The 23904-nt window shown below is 39.8% G+C and overlaps 2 protein-coding genes across 4 annotated transcripts in view; one reads left to right on the plus strand and one right to left on the minus strand.

The window, feature by feature from the left end:
• The window catches only part of wdr27 (WD repeat domain 27), a 43729-nt gene extending 28236 nt beyond the window's left edge, over positions 1–15493 (minus strand). The window contains exons 1-21 of one of the 3 annotated variants that reach the window (XM_061689692.1): positions 15164–15493; positions 14883–15024; positions 14239–14363; positions 14020–14133; positions 13887–13938; positions 13741–13811; positions 13562–13649; positions 13389–13482; positions 12047–12138; positions 11807–11871; positions 8650–8762; positions 6990–7063; positions 4867–4936; positions 4481–4546; positions 4307–4410; positions 4080–4169; positions 3385–3506; positions 2613–2746; positions 2249–2346; positions 1346–1467; positions 801–910 (exon numbers count right to left, since the gene is read on the minus strand). In XM_061689692.1, the coding sequence (XP_061545676.1) occupies positions 845–910; positions 1346–1467; positions 2249–2346; positions 2613–2746; positions 3385–3506; positions 4080–4169; positions 4307–4410; positions 4481–4546; positions 4867–4936; positions 6990–7063; positions 8650–8762; positions 11807–11871; positions 12047–12138; positions 13389–13482; positions 13562–13649; positions 13741–13811; positions 13887–13938; positions 14020–14133; positions 14239–14363; positions 14883–15024; positions 15164–15298 (2037 nt within the window). In that variant the 5' untranslated portion in view covers positions 15299–15493 and the 3' untranslated portion in view covers positions 801–844. Of the gene's footprint in view, positions 1–800; positions 911–1345; positions 1468–2248; positions 2347–2612; positions 2747–3384; positions 3507–4079; positions 4170–4306; positions 4411–4480; positions 4547–4866; positions 4937–6989; positions 7064–8649; positions 8763–11806; positions 11872–12046; positions 12139–13388; positions 13483–13561; positions 13650–13740; positions 13812–13886; positions 13939–14019; positions 14134–14238; positions 14364–14882; positions 15025–15163 lie in introns of those variants that run through there. The other 2 variants (XM_061689690.1, XM_061689691.1) reach the window with 2 other exon arrangements.
• A 1119-nt stretch (positions 15494–16612) lies between these two features.
• psme4a (proteasome activator subunit 4a) overlaps positions 16613–23904 on the plus strand; it is a 29777-nt gene continuing 22485 nt past the window's right edge. The window contains exons 1-3 of the mRNA XM_061689348.1: positions 16613–17251; positions 18114–18254; positions 18331–18447. Of these exons, the coding sequence (XP_061545332.1) occupies positions 17055–17251; positions 18114–18254; positions 18331–18447 (455 nt within the window). The 5' untranslated portion in view covers positions 16613–17054. The remainder of the gene's footprint in view (positions 17252–18113; positions 18255–18330; positions 18448–23904) is intronic.

The following is a 23904-nucleotide window of genomic DNA, read 5'->3' on the forward strand; positions in this document are numbered from 1 at the left end:
CCATCTCATATGACGCTTCTAATCCCAATACACCAGGGGGTTCAAACATGCAGCAGGATGAATGATAATGACCATGGGTTTTTAGCCACTGACTGCCTCATTCACACCACAAGCCAACACGTATGCTGCCTCACAGATAATGCACTCCTTATGTAACCACCCTAACACTCATAGACATCTTATGCAACATCATAACATCTGCCGAATAGTCGATCCTTCACGATGAAGATAGAACTTGCTCTACCTACTATCTACTGCCAAAACAAATAATTTTTCCTTTGTGTGGGTCTGATCTAGACTCTGGTTTGCTTTGCCTCTTTCCAATCTTAAAGATGATTACCTATATTGCTTCATGCATTTTTGTTCAACTACAAGTGAGAAAACTGTGTGCTACATACACATTGTGTTGACAGTTGGATGACTGTTCGGGAATTTAAATGGGTTTAGTTCTTAACCAGTGGAAACAGTGGGATATAAATTAGATTAGGGGGATTAAATGTGTTAGGGTGTGATGATATTTCTTCAAAGGAAAGGTGACTCTTTTCTATATAAATTTCAGTGTTGTCTTATAAAAATTAAAAGCATGTACGCGAATGTGCAATTAGTACAGTTATCATTGGGTATTATATTGTTATCATTCAATTTATCTACAGTATATTGCCGTAGCTGGTTTATGGCCCCAAAGTGTTCTGTAAATTGACTGTCTGTTGTACTAGAGCGGCTCCAACTACCGGAGACAAATTCCTTGTGTGTTTTGGACATACTTGGCAAATAAAGATGATTCTGATTCTGATTCTGATTTCTCTTGAGGTTATCCTCATTAGGGTCACAGGTGAGCTGCAGCCTATCCCAGATGACTTTGGTCAAAAGGCAGGTTACACCCTGGACTAGTCGCCAACCAGTCAGAGAGCTGCAGAGCACATACAGGAAACAACCGTTCACACTCACATTCACACCTATGGACAAGAGTCTTCAGTTAACCTAACACGCATGTTTTTAAAATGCGAGAAGAATCTGTAGTACCGGAGAAATTCAAACTCCACATGGAACCGAGAATAGAACAGCAAACCTTCTGTGAGGCAGAAGTGCTAAGTACTTGTACACCGTGCCACCTTGTATTAGTTATATTATTTTAAAATGTATCTTCTTTTTTATGTGTTTTTCTATGCATCTAACAGCTGGTAACCTAATTTTGTTACACTGCAAAACATAACAATATTCTATCCTCCTTTGAATTACGCTAAAAATGTGTGTTACTAACAGTGATGCAAGATATTGCAACGGAGTTGAGTTGACTGGAAGCATAACTTTTAAAATGGGGACTGTAAAATTTTGAGATGATCACCTTGTTTTGCGTGATACAATGGACGGCTCTGCTGTGAACATCAGGCAGCTCTGCAACGACTTCGCCTTTGTTCATGTCAAACACTTGAATGGAACGATCGGAAGCACATGCCAGAACAATGTCTGAGCCACAAAAGTTATGGGAACTACAGTACAGTGGAGGTAAAAAAAAAAAGCATGGAATTACATTGAAATTATTAGAAATTATTTTAATAAAGAGTCAAGTGTTATTATCTGTATTTCTGATATCACACTACCAGTTTGGTGGATTCATTGTGTTGTTTAGTTAACAAGAGGTTAGAAAGCAAACATTCTTGAAAAATGAAAAGACAGCAAAACCAGCAGTGGATGCTTCATAGCTCAGATGCATCGGACTAGCTAACAAGTGGAGAGGTTAGCTTTAATTTGTCTAACAAAACTATGGTGCCGACAGGGGCAAATGCGCAGCAAACGGCCACATGCTGCATTACAGGAAAAGGTCTTGTCCATCCGGAGGTAGCACCCTTAGTGGCCTGGCAGACTTCCGTTGTGTACATGAACGTACAGCATTTCTCTCCTGCAGTTGTTTTGGGATTTGTGTGTGTGTGGTTTTTTTTTTGTCTTTGCAGCATTTTTCCTTTGCAGTTGTTTTCTGTTATTGCAGCATTTTTCTTTTGCAGTTGTTTTTTGTGATTGCAGCATTTTTCCTTTGCTGTTTTTTTGTGTGTGTGATAGCAGAATTTTCATCTTGCACGATTTATCTTTTGCTGTTGTTTTATGTGCTTGTGTGTTTTTTGTTTTGTGTCATTCTTGCATTTGCAGCACATAGCCGTTTGAAGGTGGCGCATTTGCCCCTGTCCACCATAAAAAACACTTGCGTCTGCACTTCCTGTCATAAGAACAATAAGAGCAAATGAAAGGATACAGGAAAAGAAATCACTGATAGCAGACAAGTCGGTAATATCTGCTCCTGAGGATGTTGCAAAGCAACTTGACAATTGGACAAAACTCCGCTGCTGATATCTGAAGTGAAGAAAAAAAGAAAATCTGTTGTTGTTAATGTCATTAACCATTAAATCTTAAATAATTAAGACCGATAACAAGCTAACTAAAATGTTACCCTATGTCAATACTATAAGTAAATGTATCATAACCCATTTATTGACACACTTTATAGAATTAAAAAAAAAATTAAAAAAAATATTGGCATTGTTCATTATGCAATATTGGGAGAAAATTAGCAGCCCCTCCTAAAATACTGTATATTGGCCTACCGAAACCCACATTACCTTTTGATATCATCATGTGTGACATCCACATGATACAAATATAAGTGTAGTGAGTCTCCAGATGCAAGAAGTAAAAATTTGTCCAGGTAATAAAACTGGGCAGCTTTTATATGTTTAGCGAACATATTTTTCCCCTGCAAGACAACAATATAAAAGACAATCATAATTTCAAAACATACTGATACATCCATCCATTTTCTGCACCGCGTACATACATTCAAAATTAAACACATTTCGTAAAGAGTTATAATAAATGTCTTACAGGGAACTTATAATGACTATAAATTTAACAAGGAGCATTTATTCTGTTTCATTTGGGTTAAAGTATTTGTAAGTTAAAAAAAAAATTGTTACATCGTGCTGTAAAACTATTAAATGCTCAGTTGATTGTCAAAATACATACCCGACATGTAGACTAATACTTTACAGTCCGTCTCTGTTAAGATAGCAAAAAGCCAATTGTGGGATTTTATAGACAGACAATAGAAAATAAATGTGCAAATGAGAGCATAGAGCAGAACACCAAGCATCTTGTAATTGTGATTTGTGATGTTGTCAATCTTTTACAACATGGAAAAAAATTTGTCAGCATAAAAAAACAGGGAGTTGAGATTCTGTTTCCGTCCATAGTTGCTTTGTTGTGAAAGATGACTTGTCTACATGTGAGGCTTTCTTTGCATAAATGTGCAAACAGCATGTGAGTGGTCAGGTCCAAAAAAGGGTGGTCACTTCAGATCAATTGCAACCATGAGTATTAGTGGAGAACATTTACCATGATAACAGCAGGCTCTGGGATGTCATGAGTCCAAAGTCTCAGAGTCTGGTCATGTGATGCACTTAACCAACACTGTCTGCTGAGGCTCCAGCTCACACTGGTTACTGGCTTGTCATGTCCTGGCAAACAAAGAGAGCCTTTAATAATCACATGGAAATACAGTGTGTATTTGCAACATTTACTTTTATGGAGCTCTTCTGAGATGTGGACAGAATGACGATTAGTACATCCCTTTGGTCATTGTATCCCCAGTGGTCATTGTATCTCTGCTGTCCCCTTTTGGTGGTTATGGTAAAGGATAGACTGTACCGAACTCCTATTTAAGAAATAACAATAATCATCTGTGGTAAAAAGTCTTCGTTCGACAGTTACAGTTCACTGAGGACATATCTGTGGAGTGTTTCATCTCGAGCTATTTCAAAGTTATTTAGAGTAGCCCAAATAAGGCTTCTCTTAATTCTCTTTTAGCAACAAATCAAATTCTTCATTCTCCTTGTCTCTTGAAATTATTACCTTGAAAATAGATCAATGTTGAACTATACTGGAATGTGTGCAATCTCTTGGGGTCAATTGGGCAAAATAAAAAACAAAAAAGAACCCAGCAACTATGGCATAACATGAGATAACACTTTTGTCAAACAGCACAATTCGTTAGGTGGTCATGTGGTGGTGATTGTGAAGGTGCCATTTACCTGTATAAACAGCTGGATTGCCAGTAAGGGAAGACTTGTACAATAACACGGAGTTGTCACCAAGACCACACAGGATTTGCTTTCCATCCCCTGGGAGAAATGCAAGACACAATAAATATGTATGATAAATTTAAACATGATTAACGACTATGGGAAAATAAGAAACAGCTTTTGAAAACGGTGTACATTAATACATTTTAGGTTAATTAACAGATTTCTATACTTACCTGAATATTGCAGGCAAAATATTGGCTTGTTTGTAATACTCAGTTGGACACGAAGAACAGTAGGTGCTGCAGTGTCTTCTGGGTAATCTTTGAGGAGTAAACCTCTAATAGAAAATTTATAAGATTAGTTTTCAATTTTAATACTGCGTTTTAGGGATAATATAAAGCACCTACTTCTTATTGGTCTTCATGGAGGACTTGCTCTTCTGAGCAGTTGTTTTTGGTGAAAACAAAAGCATTCTGTAATAAGAGCATAAATGTAATTAACAAGAATTTATCTAGCAAACATTTTGGGAAAGATCCAGGGAGGATTCACCATATATTGTTAAATAAACCCAAATACTAAAACACTGCTGTACAAGTAGTGGAAGGAGCGAGCCACAATAAACAAACAGGCTTAAATTGTGACGATCCTATGTGCTGGTGGGAACCATGAAGGAGTGTTTTCCAATAATTTAGATCAAAGTAACTCATCCATCCATCCATTTTCTGTACAGCTTATCCAGTTCAATTTAAATTTAAAAACATTATTTTTTTGTTATTCCTATTTATTACGCCACCTTGGGGAGCTTGTGTAACCAGATGATTTCACCTTTGAGTGGAAGACAAGCGGCTGTTCCTTAGTGCCACCTGTGGGAAAAATACAAAATAAATGTACAGTATGTTGGACGAGTGCGTATTGTTCATGTGTGATGTATGCGAATTTTCTCCAAGCCAGCAAAAAAATATTTTACATAGGCTCTCCATAGAAAGAATGTCATTCCTAGAGTGTAGACATCTGTGCCAAGGCCACACATTCCAATTTAGATCACAGCCAAATTGTACACCTTCACAGATAATCACTTCCCCCATATTGCTTCAATTTTGTTATTAAGATGAACACATTTCTTTATTGATAAATTCAGGAAAATATTGAAAAAGGCCTGATCTTGAAAATCCTGGATAATATAGGACTGACTGTAGGGAAAAAAATACAAGTTTAACTGTTCTTCTGGTAAACCAACTTTTTAAACAAAATGAAGAATTTATTTCAGATCACAACATCAGACTAAAGTTATGAGTCATACTAGCCATGAGGTTTACATCATAATGGTGAAGTGAGTTGTCACATCCTTTCTCACTCATCTCTTTAAAGAGAGCTCCTGCAGACCCAGCCCAGACATACAATGGAATAATGTTTCCTTTTCCAAAAGCCTGAAAGGTTTATGGTTTATTGTGTTTAAATTCTGCAGATACACTTAATAACGCAGCGCGATTAAGGCCGCATTAGTCAGAAAATGCTTGTGGCATTAGGTCTGACACACTACATCGCCAAAGTGTGGCTCAGCAGTTCTCTTCTATTCAGCTGTGGGAAGTCTGGATAATTTTGCCCATTTCCAATGCTACCTCTCCGTGAGAGCAACATGAAAACCACAGAGAACCACGGACCCCCCAGAGAATAGAATCAAGCTGCTGCCAAAGCCTAATGATACACCCGGGGGACAAATGGGCTTATTTGACCATGGAACCAATGACTGCACAAAGTAACCCCACTTGGATAATTAACAACCTCATTTTGGTTGCAATGTATTTGTGTCTATTATATTTTAAGTACCTGTTAAAGTGCTGCAAGTGCTCAAGTTGAAGGTTGTTAAATAACTAATTACCATCCCCTGCTGTCTGAAGGAATATAATGTGGAAGTTTTGTGGAATAGACTTTGCATAAACTAACAATTCAATTTAAATCAGCAGTAAAGAACAATTGCTTTGTTTGTTTGTTTGTTTTTCTTCAGGGCTTTCCCTATGGTATGGTGGCATTTATTGTCAGGCCTCAATATATATGGAACATACAGAGGGCCGAAATTACTTTTCCAAGAGGTCACTGTCACAAAAAACAATATGAAAAACAAACAAACAAAACAAAACATGAACATTGATAAAACCCACTTTTCCCACATTGCCTACAAATGAATGTGGTTGGATGTTTGGTGGTGGTTGGAGGGGCGGTAGGCACAGAGCGGCAGCCACGCTTCCATCAGACTGCTCCAGGGCAGCTGTGGCTACACAATTAGCTTACCACCACGGTTTGAATGTGGAGGGAATGAATAGTGCATGCAATTGTAAAGCGTCATTTTGTGCCAAGAAAAGCGCTATATAAATGTAATGCATTATTATTGTTATTGTTATTACTATTATTAATTCAGAGTGGTAAAATGTGATTTTGGTAGTGATCAAAGTGCCCCTACAGTATGTGTGCGGCAAAAAGTGCCCTCGGAGTGGCCAAAAGTGCCCCCGAAAATTACTGTCCCCCCCACTTTGAATAGTTGAAGTGCGTCTTGGGCCCACACATCACTCGGAAATTTATTATCGGCCCCCCGCCCAGCTTTTATCTTTCCTTGAACCCATAACATATTAAAACAAAGGTTAAGGAAAGGTGGCATAAATGTAAGAAAATTGGACTTTCCGAAGAGGCCCTATGAAAAACAACATTTCTAATTGCTCTAGCGCTAACACAACATGAGAGGGGTCTATTAAAGACTGCTAACATTTGTGACACAGGGTCACCCTCGATATGACAGAAATTTTAGTATCCTTATTACAAGCCAGTGTACCATCAAGATGATTTTGAAACTGTTATTTTAAATTACATTGTTTCTTTAACAACAGGCAATCATTTTGTAACCATGAGAAGACATGTACTGACCTTTTTTCTTCAAATGATTGGGCTCCTTCTTCTTTAACTCAGCAATGAGAGGGGACTCCAGCAATGGTGGGGAACTGGAAACAAGGGATGGGTGACCCGTGGAAATTAGTAACTGGAATTGAATGCTGATAAACTTTTGCATTGCTGAATTATTAGTCGCTCTGCCATAACATTGTTGATTCATCAAAAATTCAATTCAGAAGCAGCAATCAAGACTGCAGATTGTCTATTGCAATTTTCAATTATGTGTCAAAATGTCAGGGATTAAACATCGATCCATCCATTTTCGATAACACTTTTTAATCATTAGGGTTACAGATCTCTGCAGACGTTGTATTAGAGGAAAGGTATACCTTGGACTGGTCGCCATCCATTTGCAGGGCACAACAAACAACAACCAACAACCATTTACACTCACACTTATGGACAATTTAGGATAATAGAAGACTATAAATTTCCCACATGATTAAATGTGAATGTTTGTTTGTCTCCCACCCACCCACATTCTATTTCTCTCTCACATATGATTTTAAGTGATATCACATTATAAGACGACACGGTGGCCCACTGGTTAGAGCGTCAGCCTCACAGTTCTGAGGAGCCGGGTTCAATCCCCGGCCCTACCTGTGTGGCGTTTGCATGTTCTCCCCGTGCCTGCGTGGGTTTTCTCCGGGCACTCCGGTTTCCTCCCACATCCCCAAAACATGCATTAATTGGAGACTCTAAATTGCCCATAGCCATGACTGTGAGTGCGAATGGTTGTTTGTTTCTATGTGCCCTGCGATTGGCTGGCAACCAGTTCAGGGTGTACCCCGCCTCCTGCCCGATGACAGCTGGGATAGGCTCCAGCACACCCGCGACCCTAGTGAGGAGAAGCGGCTCAGAAAATGGATGGATGGATGGATCACATTATAATACCATATGGCTTAATATGATGTTGGTCTACCCTTTGCAGCTATAACAGCTTCAACTCTTGTGGGAAGGCGTTCAACAAGGTTTCGAATTGAGTTTAAGGGAATTTTTGGCCATTATTCCCATTCTCCCAGGAGCATATTTGTGAGGTCACACACTGATGGTGGACAAGAAGGCCTGGCTCACTGTCCACTCAAACTCAACCCAAAGGTGTTCTATTGTGTTGAGGGCAGGACTCTGTGCAGGCCAGTCGAGTTCATCCAAAAATGGTCATAAATTCCGATAAACACACTCCTAAACCTAGTGGAAAGTCTTTCCAGAAGAATTATAATTGCAGAGGGTGGACCGATGTGATATTTAACCCTATGGATTAAGAACGGAATGTCACTTAAATTCATATCTGAGTCAAGGTAGGTGAGCAAATACTTTTGGTAATAAAGTGTATTATGGTTTGGAGGTGATGTACTGGAAGATAAAGGTAACTTTCTTGCTTTAGTAATAATGGTATTCATACTCAAATATGCAAAATGCCTCTGTCTCTTCTTTAATGCCACACATAATTTAGATAGTGTTTTTGTACTTATTTTGTGATGTGATGGTGTTATTAGGAAGTGGATTAGGTCACTGAAGGCCCAGGTATGGAACTCACTGCCCGCCACTGGTTTAATACACGTGTGTGTGTGTGTGTGTGTGTGTGTGTGTGCATGTGAAATGTAAAATTACATTGTTTTTTTAATTTCAAGTTTACCTTGGAAATACTGAAAAGCCTTGACTTCCAGCCTGGATTCTTTCTGCTTCACCCAAACAGAACTCCAACAGGCTCACACACGGAGTAAACAAAGAGCTCACTAAAAACAGAATCTGTGCGGCAAGATTTCAACAATCGTCAAGGTAATGCTGATCCTCTGTTATTATTTTATAATGTGAAATTAGACATTTATTTGAGGACTTTAGACACATCATTCCTGAATGAAATGGAAAATCCCAAATGCAACTTTTACAACTGTATATACAGGTATACTTACTGTATTGCTCAGAGTCCAACAGTGGAATGTGAACACATAACGCTGTACTTGCAAAGTTACTGAAATGCCATTTTTAAGTGCAGAGGCCATTAACATATTAAAATTTATCAGACAAAACTAAATAAAAACATTCCTCATTCGTTTTACCGATGACAGACTTTAATTGGTAAAGCAGTAAAGCACACATTTAAAGTTTATACTTAAGTTTTTATGCGATAGCAACCACATAAAAAAAGAAAAGAAAAAAAAGGTCTGACTCAGTCTATAGCGTGGTAAAACAAGGAAACCACAGTAGACGTGATCAGTGTGTAGTCTACATAATTGCTGTAATAATGAGGAAAGGTTTGACAATTCCACAGTGTGGGTATACAAATATGAATGTGGTCCAGCTACCTGAAGCCTTTTCTCATCTCATCTCAATTTTACATGGGTCAAAAAATGCAGCTGAAAGTGGCAAGCATGAGAATACTGACACTTGAATCCATCCATTTTCTACCGCTTATTCTAGTCAGAGTCATAACGAGCCGGTGCCAAACCTAGCTAACTTTGGGTGAGAAGTGCATTGGTCACCAGTCAATCACAGGGAACATATAGACAAACAACCACTCACATTCACAGTTATGGATAATTTAGTTGCATCCCAGGAAACGTTTTTGGAATGTGGGAAGAAATCGGAGTATCGGGAGAAAACTCGCAGAAGCCTGACATGCAAATTTCCCACAGAAAGGTCAAGAGTCCAAACCACAAGCTTTGACCTTGAGGCAGACATGCCAACCACATGCAACAGCAGGCTGCCCTATTTTGATAGCATCAAGTAATTTGATGATAGATAACTTTACCATAATCATTGTGAGTTCAAAGAAATGTTAAAAAAGGTTGTCTCTGGCTACCAAAGCCATGTTATTTTATATACAATATACTGCATAGGTTCTGTACTTTAACAATAATAAAAAAAAAAATGCATTATACTTATATAGTGCTTTTCTAGGCACTCAAAGACGGTTTACAATCACACACACTATTCATTCACTCCACAGTCACACCCTGGTGGTGGTAAGCTATCGGTACTTGTGTAACTACATCTGCCCTGGGGCAGTCTGACAGAAGCGTGGCTGCCATTCTGCATCTACAGCCCCTCCGACCACCACCAAGCATCCAACCACATTCATTCATGGGCAATGTGGATTAAGTGTCTTTCCCAGGGACACAAGGACGATATATGCTTGGGTATGGATACGAACTGGCGGGGATACAAACCAGCGACCCTCTGGTTTCTTGTTTTGCCAACCCTACTGATGGCAATAGATGGTAAATCGGCTTTACATGCTTCATGAGGTAGCTGGGGATCGAAACCACAACCTGAAGTTTGAGAGACCATTCTACTACGCAGGCATCCCACATCTAAAGTCATCTTACAACCCCAATTCCAGTGAAGTTGGGATGTTGTGTTAAACATAAATAAAAACAGAATACAATGATTTGCAAATCATGTTCGACCTATATTTAATTAAATACACTACAAACACAAGATATTTAATGTTCAAACTAATAAACTTAGAATTTTATGGCTGCAACACGTTTCAAAAAAGCTGGGACAGGATCATGTTTACCACTATGTTACATCACCTTTTCTTTTAACAACATCCAATAAACGTTTGGTAACTCCATCCATCCATTTTCTGAGCCGCTTATCCTCACAAGGGTCACGGGAGTGCTGGAGCCTATCCCAGCTGTCATCGGGCAGGAGGCGGGGTACACCCTAAACTGGTCGTTTGGGAACTGAGGACACTAATTGTTGAAGCTTTGTAGGTGGAATTCTGTTCAACAGTCCGGCGTCTCCGTTGTCGCATTTTACGCTTCATAATGCGACACACATTTTCAATCGTAGACAGGTGTTGTTGATAAATGGCTTTCACTTTGCATAATAGAGTTTCAAGTTGTCTTACGGACGTAGCGCCAAACTGTATTTACTGACATTGGTTTTCTGAAGTGTTCCTGAGCCCATGTGGTGATATCCTTTATACACGGGCATTCAATGTTGGTTTTCGGCCTTGCCGCTTACATGCAGTGATTTCTCCAGATTGTCTCAACCTTTTAATGATATTATGGACCGTAGATGATGAAATCCCTAAATTCCCTGCAGTTGCACGTTGAGGAACATTGTCCTTAAACTGCTCAACTATTTTCTCACGCACTTCTTCACAAAGAGGTGAACCCCTCCCCCCCTATCTTTGCTTGTGAATGACTGAGCAATTCAGGGAAGCTCCTTTTATACCCAATCACGGCACCCACATGTTCCCAATTTGCCTGTTCACCTGTGCGATGTTCCAAACAGGTGTTTGATGAGCATTCCTCAACTTACCCAGTCTTTTTTGCCACCTGTCCAAGCTTTCTTGGAATGTGTTGCAGCCATAACAAATAGGTTCAATAGGTTAAACATGGGAAGTCACTGATGGTGTAGTGGTGCACTCGCCTGACTTTGGTGCGGGCAGCGTGGGATCAGTTCCCACTCAGTGACGGTGTCAATGTGAGTGCGAATGGTTGTCCGTGTCTATATGTGCCTTGCGACTGACTGGCGACCAGTTCAGGGTGTAGTCCGCCTTTCGCCCGAAGTCAGCTGGAATAGGCTCCAGCGCCCCGAGACCCTAACCAGGATAAGCGGTGTTGACAATGGATGGATGGAGGTTAAACATGATTTGCAAATCATTGTATTCTGTTTTTATTTATGTTTAACACAACGTCCCAACTTCATTGGAATTGGGGTTGTACTTAGTCCTGTGGCTAAGGAAATCAAATCTCAAAGGGTATTGCCCTCTAATGAAGGTGAGAAAATGCATTAATTATGGAAAAATGTCTTTTGATGATTTGTATTATACTCACCGAGTTGTTACACTTGTCAGAGAAGACCCAAGACCCAGCCATTGCGATGCTCAAATTGGGGTAGTCTAGAATCGGTTGAAATACATCACAGTCATTTAGATGAATGTGAATATTCAGTTCTTGACCTATCTAATGTTCTGTTTTCTACTAAATATAAAATACTGTGCTGTTGTTTTTTTGTCCATTGTTTTTTTTGGGGGGGGCAGTAAAATAGCAACAGAATTACTAAGAGCAGCATACCTGTGAAATGTAGAACCGTTAACAGTTCTGATGTAGCCAGATTGACTAAATACAGACCATCAGTACTTCCAACACATAACCAGCTCTCGTCCCTAGAAAGTAAGGAAAACAGTTACACGACTTACACCTTTGAAAACGGGTATCTAGTTATTTTGGAGAACAGCTTCTTTAAATACAGGATATACTTCAAGTCCAAGCAATGCACACCAGTAAAATGGAGACAACCGATACGTTGAAGAAAGAGGGGAAACAAAGTTTGAAGATTGTCAGTGATTATCCATGTTTCCATACTGAGGTCATAATAGCGTGGCATGTTTGTGTGAGACATGTTTCATATTTTGGTGTGTCATTAGTATCATGTTGATCACATTTTCTTTCAGATAGGCTGAATACCTTAGTTCAACATGGTATGGTATGGTCTTGTATGGTGGTTTTCCACGTGTGCTATACACACATAATGCAACAAACACGTTTTCTACTTTTTATTTACTTGTATATTTCATCGTTTTGTTATCAGTTTTGGATTTGTGTAAAGAACAAATCTGTGGATAATTCCCAAACAGTGATCTATGGTTTAATCCACTTTTTTGAGAAGAATCATCCAAGGATCCTCTTGATGCATTCTTTAGACATTAAGAAAAGTAACCAAAATATAAGACAAATGTGATTAGTTATATTACTTTGAGAAAGTAATTAAAACAGTTACACAGTACACTAGTTACATTTTCAACAACGTAACTTGTAATTATAACCACCTACGTTTCCAAAGTAATTTTCCCAACACTGCTCCTGATGCACATATAAATTACAGATAATTTTCTTTAAAAATGCCGCAAAAAACGCAGATTTGAACCCAAAACAACCTGACTGTGAGGCAGATGTGCTACTTACTACACACCGTGCTGCCCAGAATGTCCATCAATCAATTTTCTAAACCATGTAGGGATAGCAGGTGAGCTGCAGCCTAAACACACTCACTTTGGGTAAGAGGAGGGGTACACCCTAGACTGGTTGCAAATCAATCATAGGGCACATGTAGACAAACAACCATTCACAATCACATTCACATCTATGGAAAATTTAGAGTATTCAATTAACTCAACCTGCAGGTATTTAGAATGTGGGAGGAAGCCGGAGAACTTGGGAGAAAACCCATACAATCACAAGGAGAACATGGAAACTCCACACATGAGGGCCTCAGCTGAGATTTAAACCCAGAACCATGCAATAAAATACAGAACCTAACTTAAATGCCCAAGTAAAACAAATAAAGCGCAACAGGTAATGTGGGGGGCTACATGGAAGGATGATGGCTGGGTAGATAGATGTTTTTTCCACTTACCTTTTCTCTGCATTCGTGTCATTAGATGTGCTGACAGAAGCCATTGTGAGAACAGGTTTTGAAATGTCCACTTCAGAGGACTTTTCTGCCACTCCTAAAAGAGAAAATGAAAAACAACATCAGAGGAAGTCGGCTTATCAAATTACTTGATGCATCCATGTCTTGGATGTCACCTGCTTGATGTCTTCGTTCACTCTTGTGAAGGTCTATTTTGGTCACTAGCTGACAAGAAAATTGATTGCTGAAAGAAAAGCACCAAACCTAAAGCAGAGAGAAAATAATTGTTCGGCCACGGAGTAGAATTACTTTTTGTGAAGGTCATTTTGCTGCTGTTAGGGCTGAATGTAATAACCTGCCCGTCAGTGGAGCCGGTGATCATGTAATTGTTTTTCATCATGAAGAACACACTGAGCAGTGGAGAAGCTTAAAAATAAGAACTTGTGTAAATACATTAACCAATTAAAAAGCCCTGATCTGTTGTATTCTTAAATAATATACCTGACAGGACAAAAGATTGGTAGAAAGCAGTTTCAGTGTGTAGATCCCATAGCTGGAAGATAGTGTTGTACAGTTCAGTCAAAAATAACATTGTACATGTAATAATACATCATTCAGAACGTTAACTCCGTACCTTGAACGTTCGGTCCTCTGAAGTGGTGACAAGAATGTGTTTATGCCATGGACAAAACTCTGCTGATGTTACAGGTCCCAAATGACCAGTCAATGCCGCAATCGTTTCCTGTTTCTGATACGAAAAGCAATCATAATGGCTTACCATCTGTATCTACAACATTTGCATCTCCAGATCAGAGGTCAGACTCTAAAAATATATTTGACATTGTCAAAGTACCTGTGAGCTGAGAATATATGCAGCAGCTCCAGAGCATGCAACCACTCTCTCATCAGAGAAACAGAAGGAAAGATGGACCACTTCACCCAGTGAGCTTCCAATAACTGTTCCAGATGCAAAACTACCTGTGGTCAAATTCAATTAGCTACATTAGCAATGATGCAGCACAGTTGTACACCAATCCAAAGTAAAATCAAAATAAACAGGTTGTTAAATGAATACCTATCCGACAGTATCAATCAAAACTCAGCATTGATATCTTTGTAGAGGCAACTTAATGTATTGCACTTGTCATTAGATCAGGGATTCTAAACTGGTGGATCAGGACTCAAAAGTGGGTTGTGAATTGGGTGTGTTTACTCTGTAAAGAAATACAGTAGAGCTGATATCATGGCAAGCACTATGCCTTTGGCGGTATAGCAAACAAAAAAAGGCATTTAAAAATACATTATCCTGTACATGTGTTTTTAGAGGTTATTTTTAAACAAAAAAATAAATACTTATTGTTCTTCACGTCTATGAAGGTGGGATGCAACTTTGCAACAAACGGAAAATGCGGGTCATAGGGTGACCACAGTTGAGAACCACTGCACTAGATGCCTAGCTTGTATGGATTTGCATTCAGCAACTTTCTCTTTCTGTACCTTGGGTGACTCTGCTCTGGCATACTTCCACATTCCAGACGATAATGTAATCAGCAGATGCAGAACAGAGAAGGACAGGTGACTTCCTTTTTCCAAAAGTCATGGCGGTGATTTCACCATAATGCCCACTGAGCCGAAATGTCTGTCATACATATAAACATTAACCAAACTGCTTGCACAGGAAAAATACATAACACACATACATTCCATTCTTGACATAAGATTACTCAAGTAAGAGTATACGTGTTCGTCTCAAACATGCACACATTGGGGTGACAAACCTTCTCAACGTCCAAATTACAGTAAATGAGAATGTCCCCGCCACGCAGAGGGATGGCAGTGTAATTGTAACTACAAGCCAGCTGCTGGTATGATACAAGTCTGTCACAAGTTAATTTGAATTTTTCAACAATCATCTTCCTTCTTCTCGGCAGACCACAATCGCTTGTTAGCTAGCATACAATTGAAAGCGGATAGAAGGTAACTCAAATAATTGTCAGTTATTTGGTATCTAGCCTTCTTAACTCTAAAAAAAATTCATTTGCTTAAAAGTATACGTTTTTGGTCTAACCTAATGTGGGTTTTCCACAATATTACCACGTCTCGTGTGGGCAAACGTTTGCGGTTGCTTGGAAACCAGTGGATTTGCTTTAATAAAGATTGTCTATTGTATGAAGTCGTCATCGCTTTCATGTTGACGTCAGCTGTACAGAAATTCGTATCAGAGTGGGATGTCGTCACATTCCCCTAAAACTCTTGGAACTGTTTGGTGTTTGCCACCTGTAACCGCCAGATGGCAGTCAATCTTTATATTTGTGAAATGGCCGTACGTGAACGCGCAATAAAACGCACGGTGAATATTATTTTCCATCCATCCATTTTCTGTACTGCTTATCCTCCCTTGGGTCGCGGGCGTGGTGGAGCCTATCCCACCTATCTTTGGGCGAGAGGCTGGGTACACGCTGAACTGATCGCAAGCCAATCGCAGGGCACTTCGAAACAAACATTGCTAAAAAAAAATGGATTTCAAAATACTCAAATTAAAATGCATTATTGCTACAAACACAAGTAGCTAAATAAAACAATTAAATAATGGGCCTTATGTTACGCAGATAATCTGTGGGACACATACATATTAGTTTGCGACATTAATGAAAATGAAGGAGTGCTGCACCACTTGAGCTTGGGGTCCAGTGCCTTGCTCAATGGCACCGCGACAGATGCCAGAAAGCAGACAAGCATATCTCCAACAATTATTAGTCTTTTTTCCCGCTGTGGGACTTGAATCGTGACCCTCAAGATCCAAAGCCTCGCTACAGATGAGCAACTGCCACCACTATGTTGGGCATTACGGTGGTGCTTGGAAATCTATTTTCATGTATAAAACGAGAGCACTAAAATAAAAATTAAAAAAAATGTTTTTCATGGGTTTGAATTTGCCAAAAGGTAGCTAACAATTTGATGTAAACAGAATGTAAACAGGAATTTGGAAGTTAACATAATATTACCATTGACATCTGTTTCCAAATCGTGCAAGCGAAATATCACGTGATATTTTAGAACAGACGTGTTGTTTTAAAAATATGAAGAAAAAAAGATTTCAATCAGTTTATTTGAAAGGATCAAGAATAAGCATCTACAAAAAGAATCGCTGGTTGTTGGAGCCATGGGAAATGTAGTCATTCAGAGACCACCGGATATGACGCCAAGCGTACGTCTGGTCGCTGGGTGTCGTCTGCCCTTGTGCTCGGGTGGAGTTGGATGAATCAGTCGACGACCAACGCTCTTGAGGAAATGACTGAGCCTTTTGTAGTAGAATGCTAACTTTTCCTTGGCTGCTAACTCCTTGTCATATTTCAGGATTCCTCTAGCCGAAGAGAAGAAGTGTTTGCGTGCCAACGTGTATCCGGACAAATAGTTTTCTTTTTCCTGATTAGCCTTAACATGTTAACATCGGTTCTTGCTAACGTTGACTGTGGAGAGAAGCTGTCTTAACTTGGGATAAATGGCTACCGATCGTGTCATCAACTTGTGACTCTCTGTTTAGTCACTGTGGGCGAACAACTGAAAACTAGCGCAGAAAGTGTTACAGTTATTGTTGCTATATACCACAGCAACGAAGCCGAACCAAGTAAAATTACAATTTAAACCTGCCGTTTTGTATTTGATAAAATGAAAGAGGCACAGTCGGATGTATTGGGATTTGTTCCCCAAAAAGACATCGTATATAACAAACTGCTGCCTTATGCGGATAGGCTCGATGACGAATCCAATGATCTTTTGAGTAAAATTAAGGGGAACTTGGCCCGGGCTGTTCAGTTTCGAGAAATATGGCCCGGTGTGCTGTTTTGGACGAGGAAGCTTTCCACGTAAGTATTAAAAAAAAAAAAAGGTCAACATTATGGAAATGTGCTTTTAAAATCAAGACTGAGTTCAATTCATTGCACGTTAGTGACAACCAGCTGCTAACTGTTTTCTTCTATTACGTCAATAAGTGCAGTTACGAAAGTCATGCCAATATGTTGAGGTTGTTATCCAACTCTGAATTTATTTGCTATTGTGTATGTGAGTAGTTATTTGTCATTATGATCTTTTTGTCTTGTTTGCTTAATCTGTATTATCTGTCCGATGTTGTACGAGTTTAGAATAATTTAATTGCGTTGCCATTATGATGTTAAAAGTATCAAGTTAGTTAACCAACACCCCATATAATAAAAACAAACTAATCTAAATCTTAAGTAATGTTAATGTACATTTGTGCTCCACAGTTTCATTAACGCCTAAAAAAATAAATAATTGTGATGACTAGTCACTTGTTTCACCATGTTATTTGTGTACTTAGTGCTGAATCACTTGGTGGCATCTGTCAACATGAATGTGGATTACTTAAGAGTGGTGTTTCAATGTGTACTTTGTTGCTGCGCTGATTAATCCGTTTCTGTATCCATGTTGGTACATTGCTGTGTCCCAGAGTGAGGCACTACCGGCTCAGAGAGATGGAAACTTCACTATGGGGTTTGACCCAGATTCTGCTCAGTACTATTGTACAAGTGGTGATACAACCATTTCAAAACAGTCAATTTCACACCACTTCGGGCCTTTCCTGGGACTAAAAGACACATTTATGAAACATGGCTATTTGTGAAATGTGTCATAATTTTCCTTATAAGGCACAAATGTGACACTGAAAGTCATAAAAACAATACTTAAATGTTTTCCTCTCTGATGTAGGTACATACGACTATATGGACGAAAGTTTAGCAAAGAAGACCACGTGCTTTTCATCAAGTTGCTCTATGAGCTAGTTACCGTCCCTCGTCTCGAGGTCAGCATGATGCAAGGCCTCGCTCGTCTCCTCATCAACCTGCTCAAGTAAGAAGGAGCCCCGGAGCCTGAAGCAGCAAAACTGTTTACATGTTAGCCTAACTCTGTGTCTTCTCCTTCTAAGGAAAAGAGAGCTTCTCTCAAGGGAGGACCTGGAATTGCCTTGGAGGCCTCTCTATGAACTGCACAACAGGATCCTTTTCTCTAAGACAGAGCATTTGGGCCTCAATTGGTTTCCCAAGTAGGCTTTTGTTCCTGTTACTGCTTATGCTATGATGAAACCTAAAACACTCTCCCAACTGATTTCTCCTTCTTTTTTGACACACTTGTTGCTATACCTCACTTGCTGTCTAGTGCTTGAATTATACAGTGAAACCTCGAAGTTTGAACACTGGTTGAACTCTGATTTGTTCATATTGCAAAACAATTTTCCCATGAGAAATAATGCTACTTTAATTAACAGGGTCAAACTGTTGCCATCAGTAAATCTTTAACTCAACAGCCAATGTTTTATTTACCGTAACATTTTAACATTCCGACCTAGGCCTGTCACGATAATTACTATATCGACTTATCGTTCGATAAATAAAATGCACACGATAGGTTTTCCGGACTCGATAAATTGTATTTGTTGTGGTGAGCTGGGTTCAGGGTGTACTCCGCCTCCTGCCCGATGACAGCTGGGATAGGCTCCAGCACGCCCGCGACCCTAGTGAGGAGAAGCGGCTCAGAAAATGGATGGATGGATGGATGGATGGATAATGGAAATCTACTTCTGATTGGTGTGGCAAAAAGAATGTTCCACCCCCCTTGAACCGAATGAAATTTCGGGTTTGGCCTGTTTATTCAGATTGAGGTGTTTATATGGAGCATTTCCATTCAGTTTGGGCTTCCAAATCGATTATAATTGGAATAGAAGGCTTCATGTAAACCAGGCTAGTCTTGCAGCTCTTTATTTCCGACCCAAAGGGATTCCGTATCACAGAGTAAAGAAAAACAATTGATCGTGTACCGATCCAAAAGCTAGTTTATTATTATCCTTGTCACGTGTCTTGTGATGTAGTAATGTAACTATCTGACAGCCAATAAAGTTTTATTTCAATCTTGTCGGTGAAAAAACGTTCGGCGGTGTAGGACATGTTTGTGGTGCCTCAGACAGACAACACGTAATGCCTGGATCAGACTACAAGACAAATTTGGGCTTTCACGATTGCACTATGTCAGACTACTGCAATAAAATCTTGTATTCCGATATCACCGCATCCCATCTTTTACCAAGACTGGGCTTTATCTTGTCCAATCAAACGCCACCGGATACACTCGTTACCATGGCGACCACAACAACAATAGATTGCGCAAATTTATTGTGTGAGAGTGAAAAATAATACAATAATGGAAAACATGTGGTAGTCATCACCAATGCTTGAGAGAGGATGTTCGTTCACGGATTGCTTGAGGTATATTCACGTACTTTTAATACGATACGGATCGCAAGCAAGCAACAAAACGTTCTGTAGCGTAGCAAGCTAGTGCTAGCACTAACAGTTGTATGTAAACATGCCAGCATTCTGTTGAATCATGCTCTAATGTTTCGGTGAAGTCATTTAATTACAATAAATTTAATTACACTAAGTTAGCACCCATTATTTCTGTCATGTTGTAATGTTGGTTTGACCTGTCTGAAAACTTATGTCAGTGGCCAATCGTTGAATGCCCCCTAGTGGTCATTGTTTTATCCTTTGTCTAAAATGCTAGAGAATACTTTTGAAAATACTCAATATACAGTACACAAGTGTATACAGTAAATGAACAAGTCATTTAAATAGACACATTGCTCCATCTTGTAATCGGATTGGTGATCGGTTGTTTTTTTAAACTTGGTGATCGGCCCCAAAAATCCAGATTTCTTAAAGCCCATTGTCATCACAATTTTTCTTTTTGCCATTGCAATAAAATACTGCATACATACATAAAAACAAAACAACAACAACAAAATAAAACAATTGTCGCTTAGGTTGTGTCACTAGATCTGGTGATGATGGTTTGACCGCCCATGTTTTGTGTGACTTTTGTGGGATAATTTGAGAAAAGATTTTGGATGCTTTAAAATTGTGCAACCTTAGTTTGGGGTGTTCTTATTTGGAGGCACCACTGTACTGTATGTATTTTTTTTGTGTACATCTACTTAGAGTACATTCCCCAAAAGATGTCATGATATTTGACCTACCGTATTTTCACGACCATAAGACGCACCGTATTAAAAGGTGCAGTCTCAGTTATGGGGTGTATTTCTCTATTTAACACATAAGGCGCACCGTATTATTGGGCACAGGCATGGTAAAACATACGCGATCTTAAAAGATACAGTAGCATGCATGCACACAAAAACAATGGTTTTAAAAAGGTAGCGGGAGCAAAACTGAGTTCGGTTGTACTTTCTTTATTGAAGTATTTAACAATGTACTCACGTTATTTTTTGATCAATCCTCATCCACAAATCCATCAAAGTCCGCATCTTCTGTATCCGAAATGAACAGCTGGGCAAGTTCTCCATCAAACACGCCAGGTTCCCTCTCGTCATTGTTAGTCAGTCTCATTGCTGGGGGGCTGTTCAGCAATGATGCCGGCTTTTACGAAAGCTCGAACAACAGTGCAAGCAGACACGTTAGCCTAAGCATCCACAATCCATTCACAAATTGTGGCGTAACTTTCCCGGCGCTGTCATCTAGTCTGAGTAAAGCTGTGTTCGCCATCTGTCATCCATCGCTCCCACGCTGCTCGCAACTTCACTTTGAACGCCCTGTTTACACCGATGTCCAGCGGTTGGAGTTCCTTCGTCAAGCCTCCCGGAATGATGGCAAGCTCCGAGTTATTGCACTCAGTCGAATGGCGACTATAGATACGCTTCTCCCGGCTGTTCTTTGCTCATTAATCCATTGTTGGAAGACCAACTCGGGCCACTTCGCCTCGTTTCCTCGGAAACTCAGCTTCGTCTTCTTGACTCGGCGAAGCTCGTTTTTCTGCTTCCTCCACTTGCAAACCATGGATTCGTTGATCTTGAATTCTCTCGCGGCTGCTCGATTCCCATGTTCCTCCGCGTAACTGATACTTGCAATTTAAACTGTGCTACGTATGCGTGTCTCTACGTAGGTGCCATTTTCCGGGGTCCTTAGCCGAACTGATGTTGTTATGCACAATGCACATACCGGCGCTATATACCCACTGGGGGCGTGCCTTTAGTGTCCTCTGTCACGCGCACCCTTCCCCCTTTAACGGCCGCATGCTGTCCTCAGCCACATCCGCTTTTCCTCTATATAAGCAGCGTGTCGGCAGGAAATGCTCCCAGTCAGTCAAGCGGAGCGCTCATTACACAACAACATTTATAGATTTCGGAACTCCGTGCACACATAAGGCGCCCCGTCCATTTTGGAGAAAATTTAAGACTTTTAAGTGCGCCTTATGGTCGTGAAAATACGGTACTCTAAATTACACCATACAGCTGTACACAATTCATATTTATTAACTCAGTTTATCAAAAACTGGTGCAAATTTTATTGCTCACTCAAACAGATGTACAAGCTGATCTCCTAAACGGTGCACTCATGATTGTGCAATGTCTATCAAACGGGCAATATTATTAGCGCAATACATTTTGTGCGTCCTGGTAGTGTATGCACATAGATTAATTTAGCACATGCAATTTGATTTATCAAACTTCAGACAGCATTTGCTGTTTTTGTGTGTTTAAATTGTGTGTCTGAAAGGCAGGTGACAACTAGCAAGCACAGTTGTGCCAGTGTAGTGCAGGCGAAATGAGAGGCAACAAGGAGAACAGCCAGAAACAAAAAAAATATTACGACTTTGTCTTTTGTGCAATTAATTTTTGGAGCTTCTGAATGAGACGCCTAACTTGGAGCCAGTCACAAGAAGGAGTCATGCCATATTACCTATGATAAAAATACTTTCACCTGTCCATTTCCTTACGTGTGGGTCATTTTAGCACACTGTGACAATTGGTGCTGGCCTCTCCAAGAGCAATTTGTGGGGTGTGGTGTCCCAAGTTTTAAATGCAATGTTACGCAACTTGGGCAGATACAGTACATTCAATTGACACGCACTCGAAGCGAGTTAAATCCAATAAAACATGGATTTTATATGGTTGCTGGCTTCATGCAGAATTATCAGAGTGATGGATTTATTTTCTTTAAATTATGTTTGTTGGACTCTCCTTGTTTCACTTCCAACTCAGTCACTTCAAACTTAATTTTGTGCTTGCGGAGCTCTCCCACATGTTCTATGGTGAAAACCATTAGAGCTACCTAAAGCGCAAAACCCTCTTTTAAATACAGCTGTGTCATCCACTTTTATAGCCTGCTGCCAACTGCATGCAATCTGTTGGAGTGAGTGAAAAACAAATTTAGCGTCTGCTGTTTGAGATCTTAGTAAATCAGGGCTTTGGAGCCATAAAACAATATTTTGACTTGTTTTGTGTGGACAAGTGGACCTACTGTACCGTACCAGTATTTTAACTCCTTTCACACTGCCTTACATTTTTTATGCAACTTTTGAGAGGCATTTAAATGGTGCTCATCCGCCGTGTTCTTAAAGCAAGCAGTGCAAGGTGCTCTTGTATGGTGCTATGCGAACATATGTTTATAATGCTTTGCAAGCATAGCTGTATTGTTACAGCTGATGTGAACAAGCTGCTTTGGCTGACAACCAGCTCACCTTTTTCAAAACAACACAAATGCCACAATATAGCTGTGTCATATGTTCATATTCTGCATGATTGACACTTTGCCTGGTGCTGAATGTGTTCTTTATGCCTTTGTCCCCTTTCACATTCAGTTCTCCATGGCCCCGATCATCCTCTAAACTCGTTATAATAAAATTGGTTCAGAGGTGGTAAGGACAACATCGCTCTTCTTTGTGTTTTCCTTTTGAATTCATCCTTTGAGACACCCACGTCTTACGACATTGCATGTGAAAACTGGAGAGCCCATACGCAGCTTGGGATCAGAAGACAAATCAATGTTAACATTTCACTTATATTAGAGCTTGTTGCACTGCAGCTAACAATGCCCCCCCCCCCCCCAACCACTGTCCTTTTGAGAGGTCATTCTAAAAATGCCCATATAGAAATCATAATGAGAGCTTGTACTATATGGACTGTATTTTCATACGAGTAAAACAAAAACACTACACAGTAGTTCCAGTCTAGTCATGGAGTAATAGAAACTCCTGTAACGTTTCTTCCCGTCCTAGAATGTGTCTGGGGAAATGTGCAGGTTCATTCCTAACATACTCTGGAACAAGGATCTCAGTCTTTGAGTGTCTAGGTGCTTTAAATTGGCATCTTATGATTGGCTCTTGATTGACGGTTTTGCGATGCATGTATCTATTTATTCTGTGAGCTTAAAGTGTTATACATTGACATTTTGTGTTGACGACTTTCACCCATGATTTGACTTGGAACCACTACTATAATCCAAGTGTGTGAGCTCTAAAAAGCATCAAGAGAACGATGCCGACATGTGCAGTTGGTGATTGGGTTCAGCAGGCCTTTTCCAACTAGGTATGGCTTCAGTGTGCATGTGAGCACATTGTGGGCGAGGCGCACCAAAGCTCTGGTTCTATTAGTCCAGAGCTTTCAACACTTCTATGTGACTCAAGTCCTGAGTATTCTGCTTTTAAATTT

Source organism: Phycodurus eques, chromosome 11 (assembly GCF_024500275.1).
Source record: "Phycodurus eques isolate BA_2022a chromosome 11, UOR_Pequ_1.1, whole genome shotgun sequence".
Classification (NCBI taxonomy): domain Eukaryota; kingdom Metazoa; phylum Chordata; class Actinopteri; order Syngnathiformes; family Syngnathidae; genus Phycodurus; species Phycodurus eques.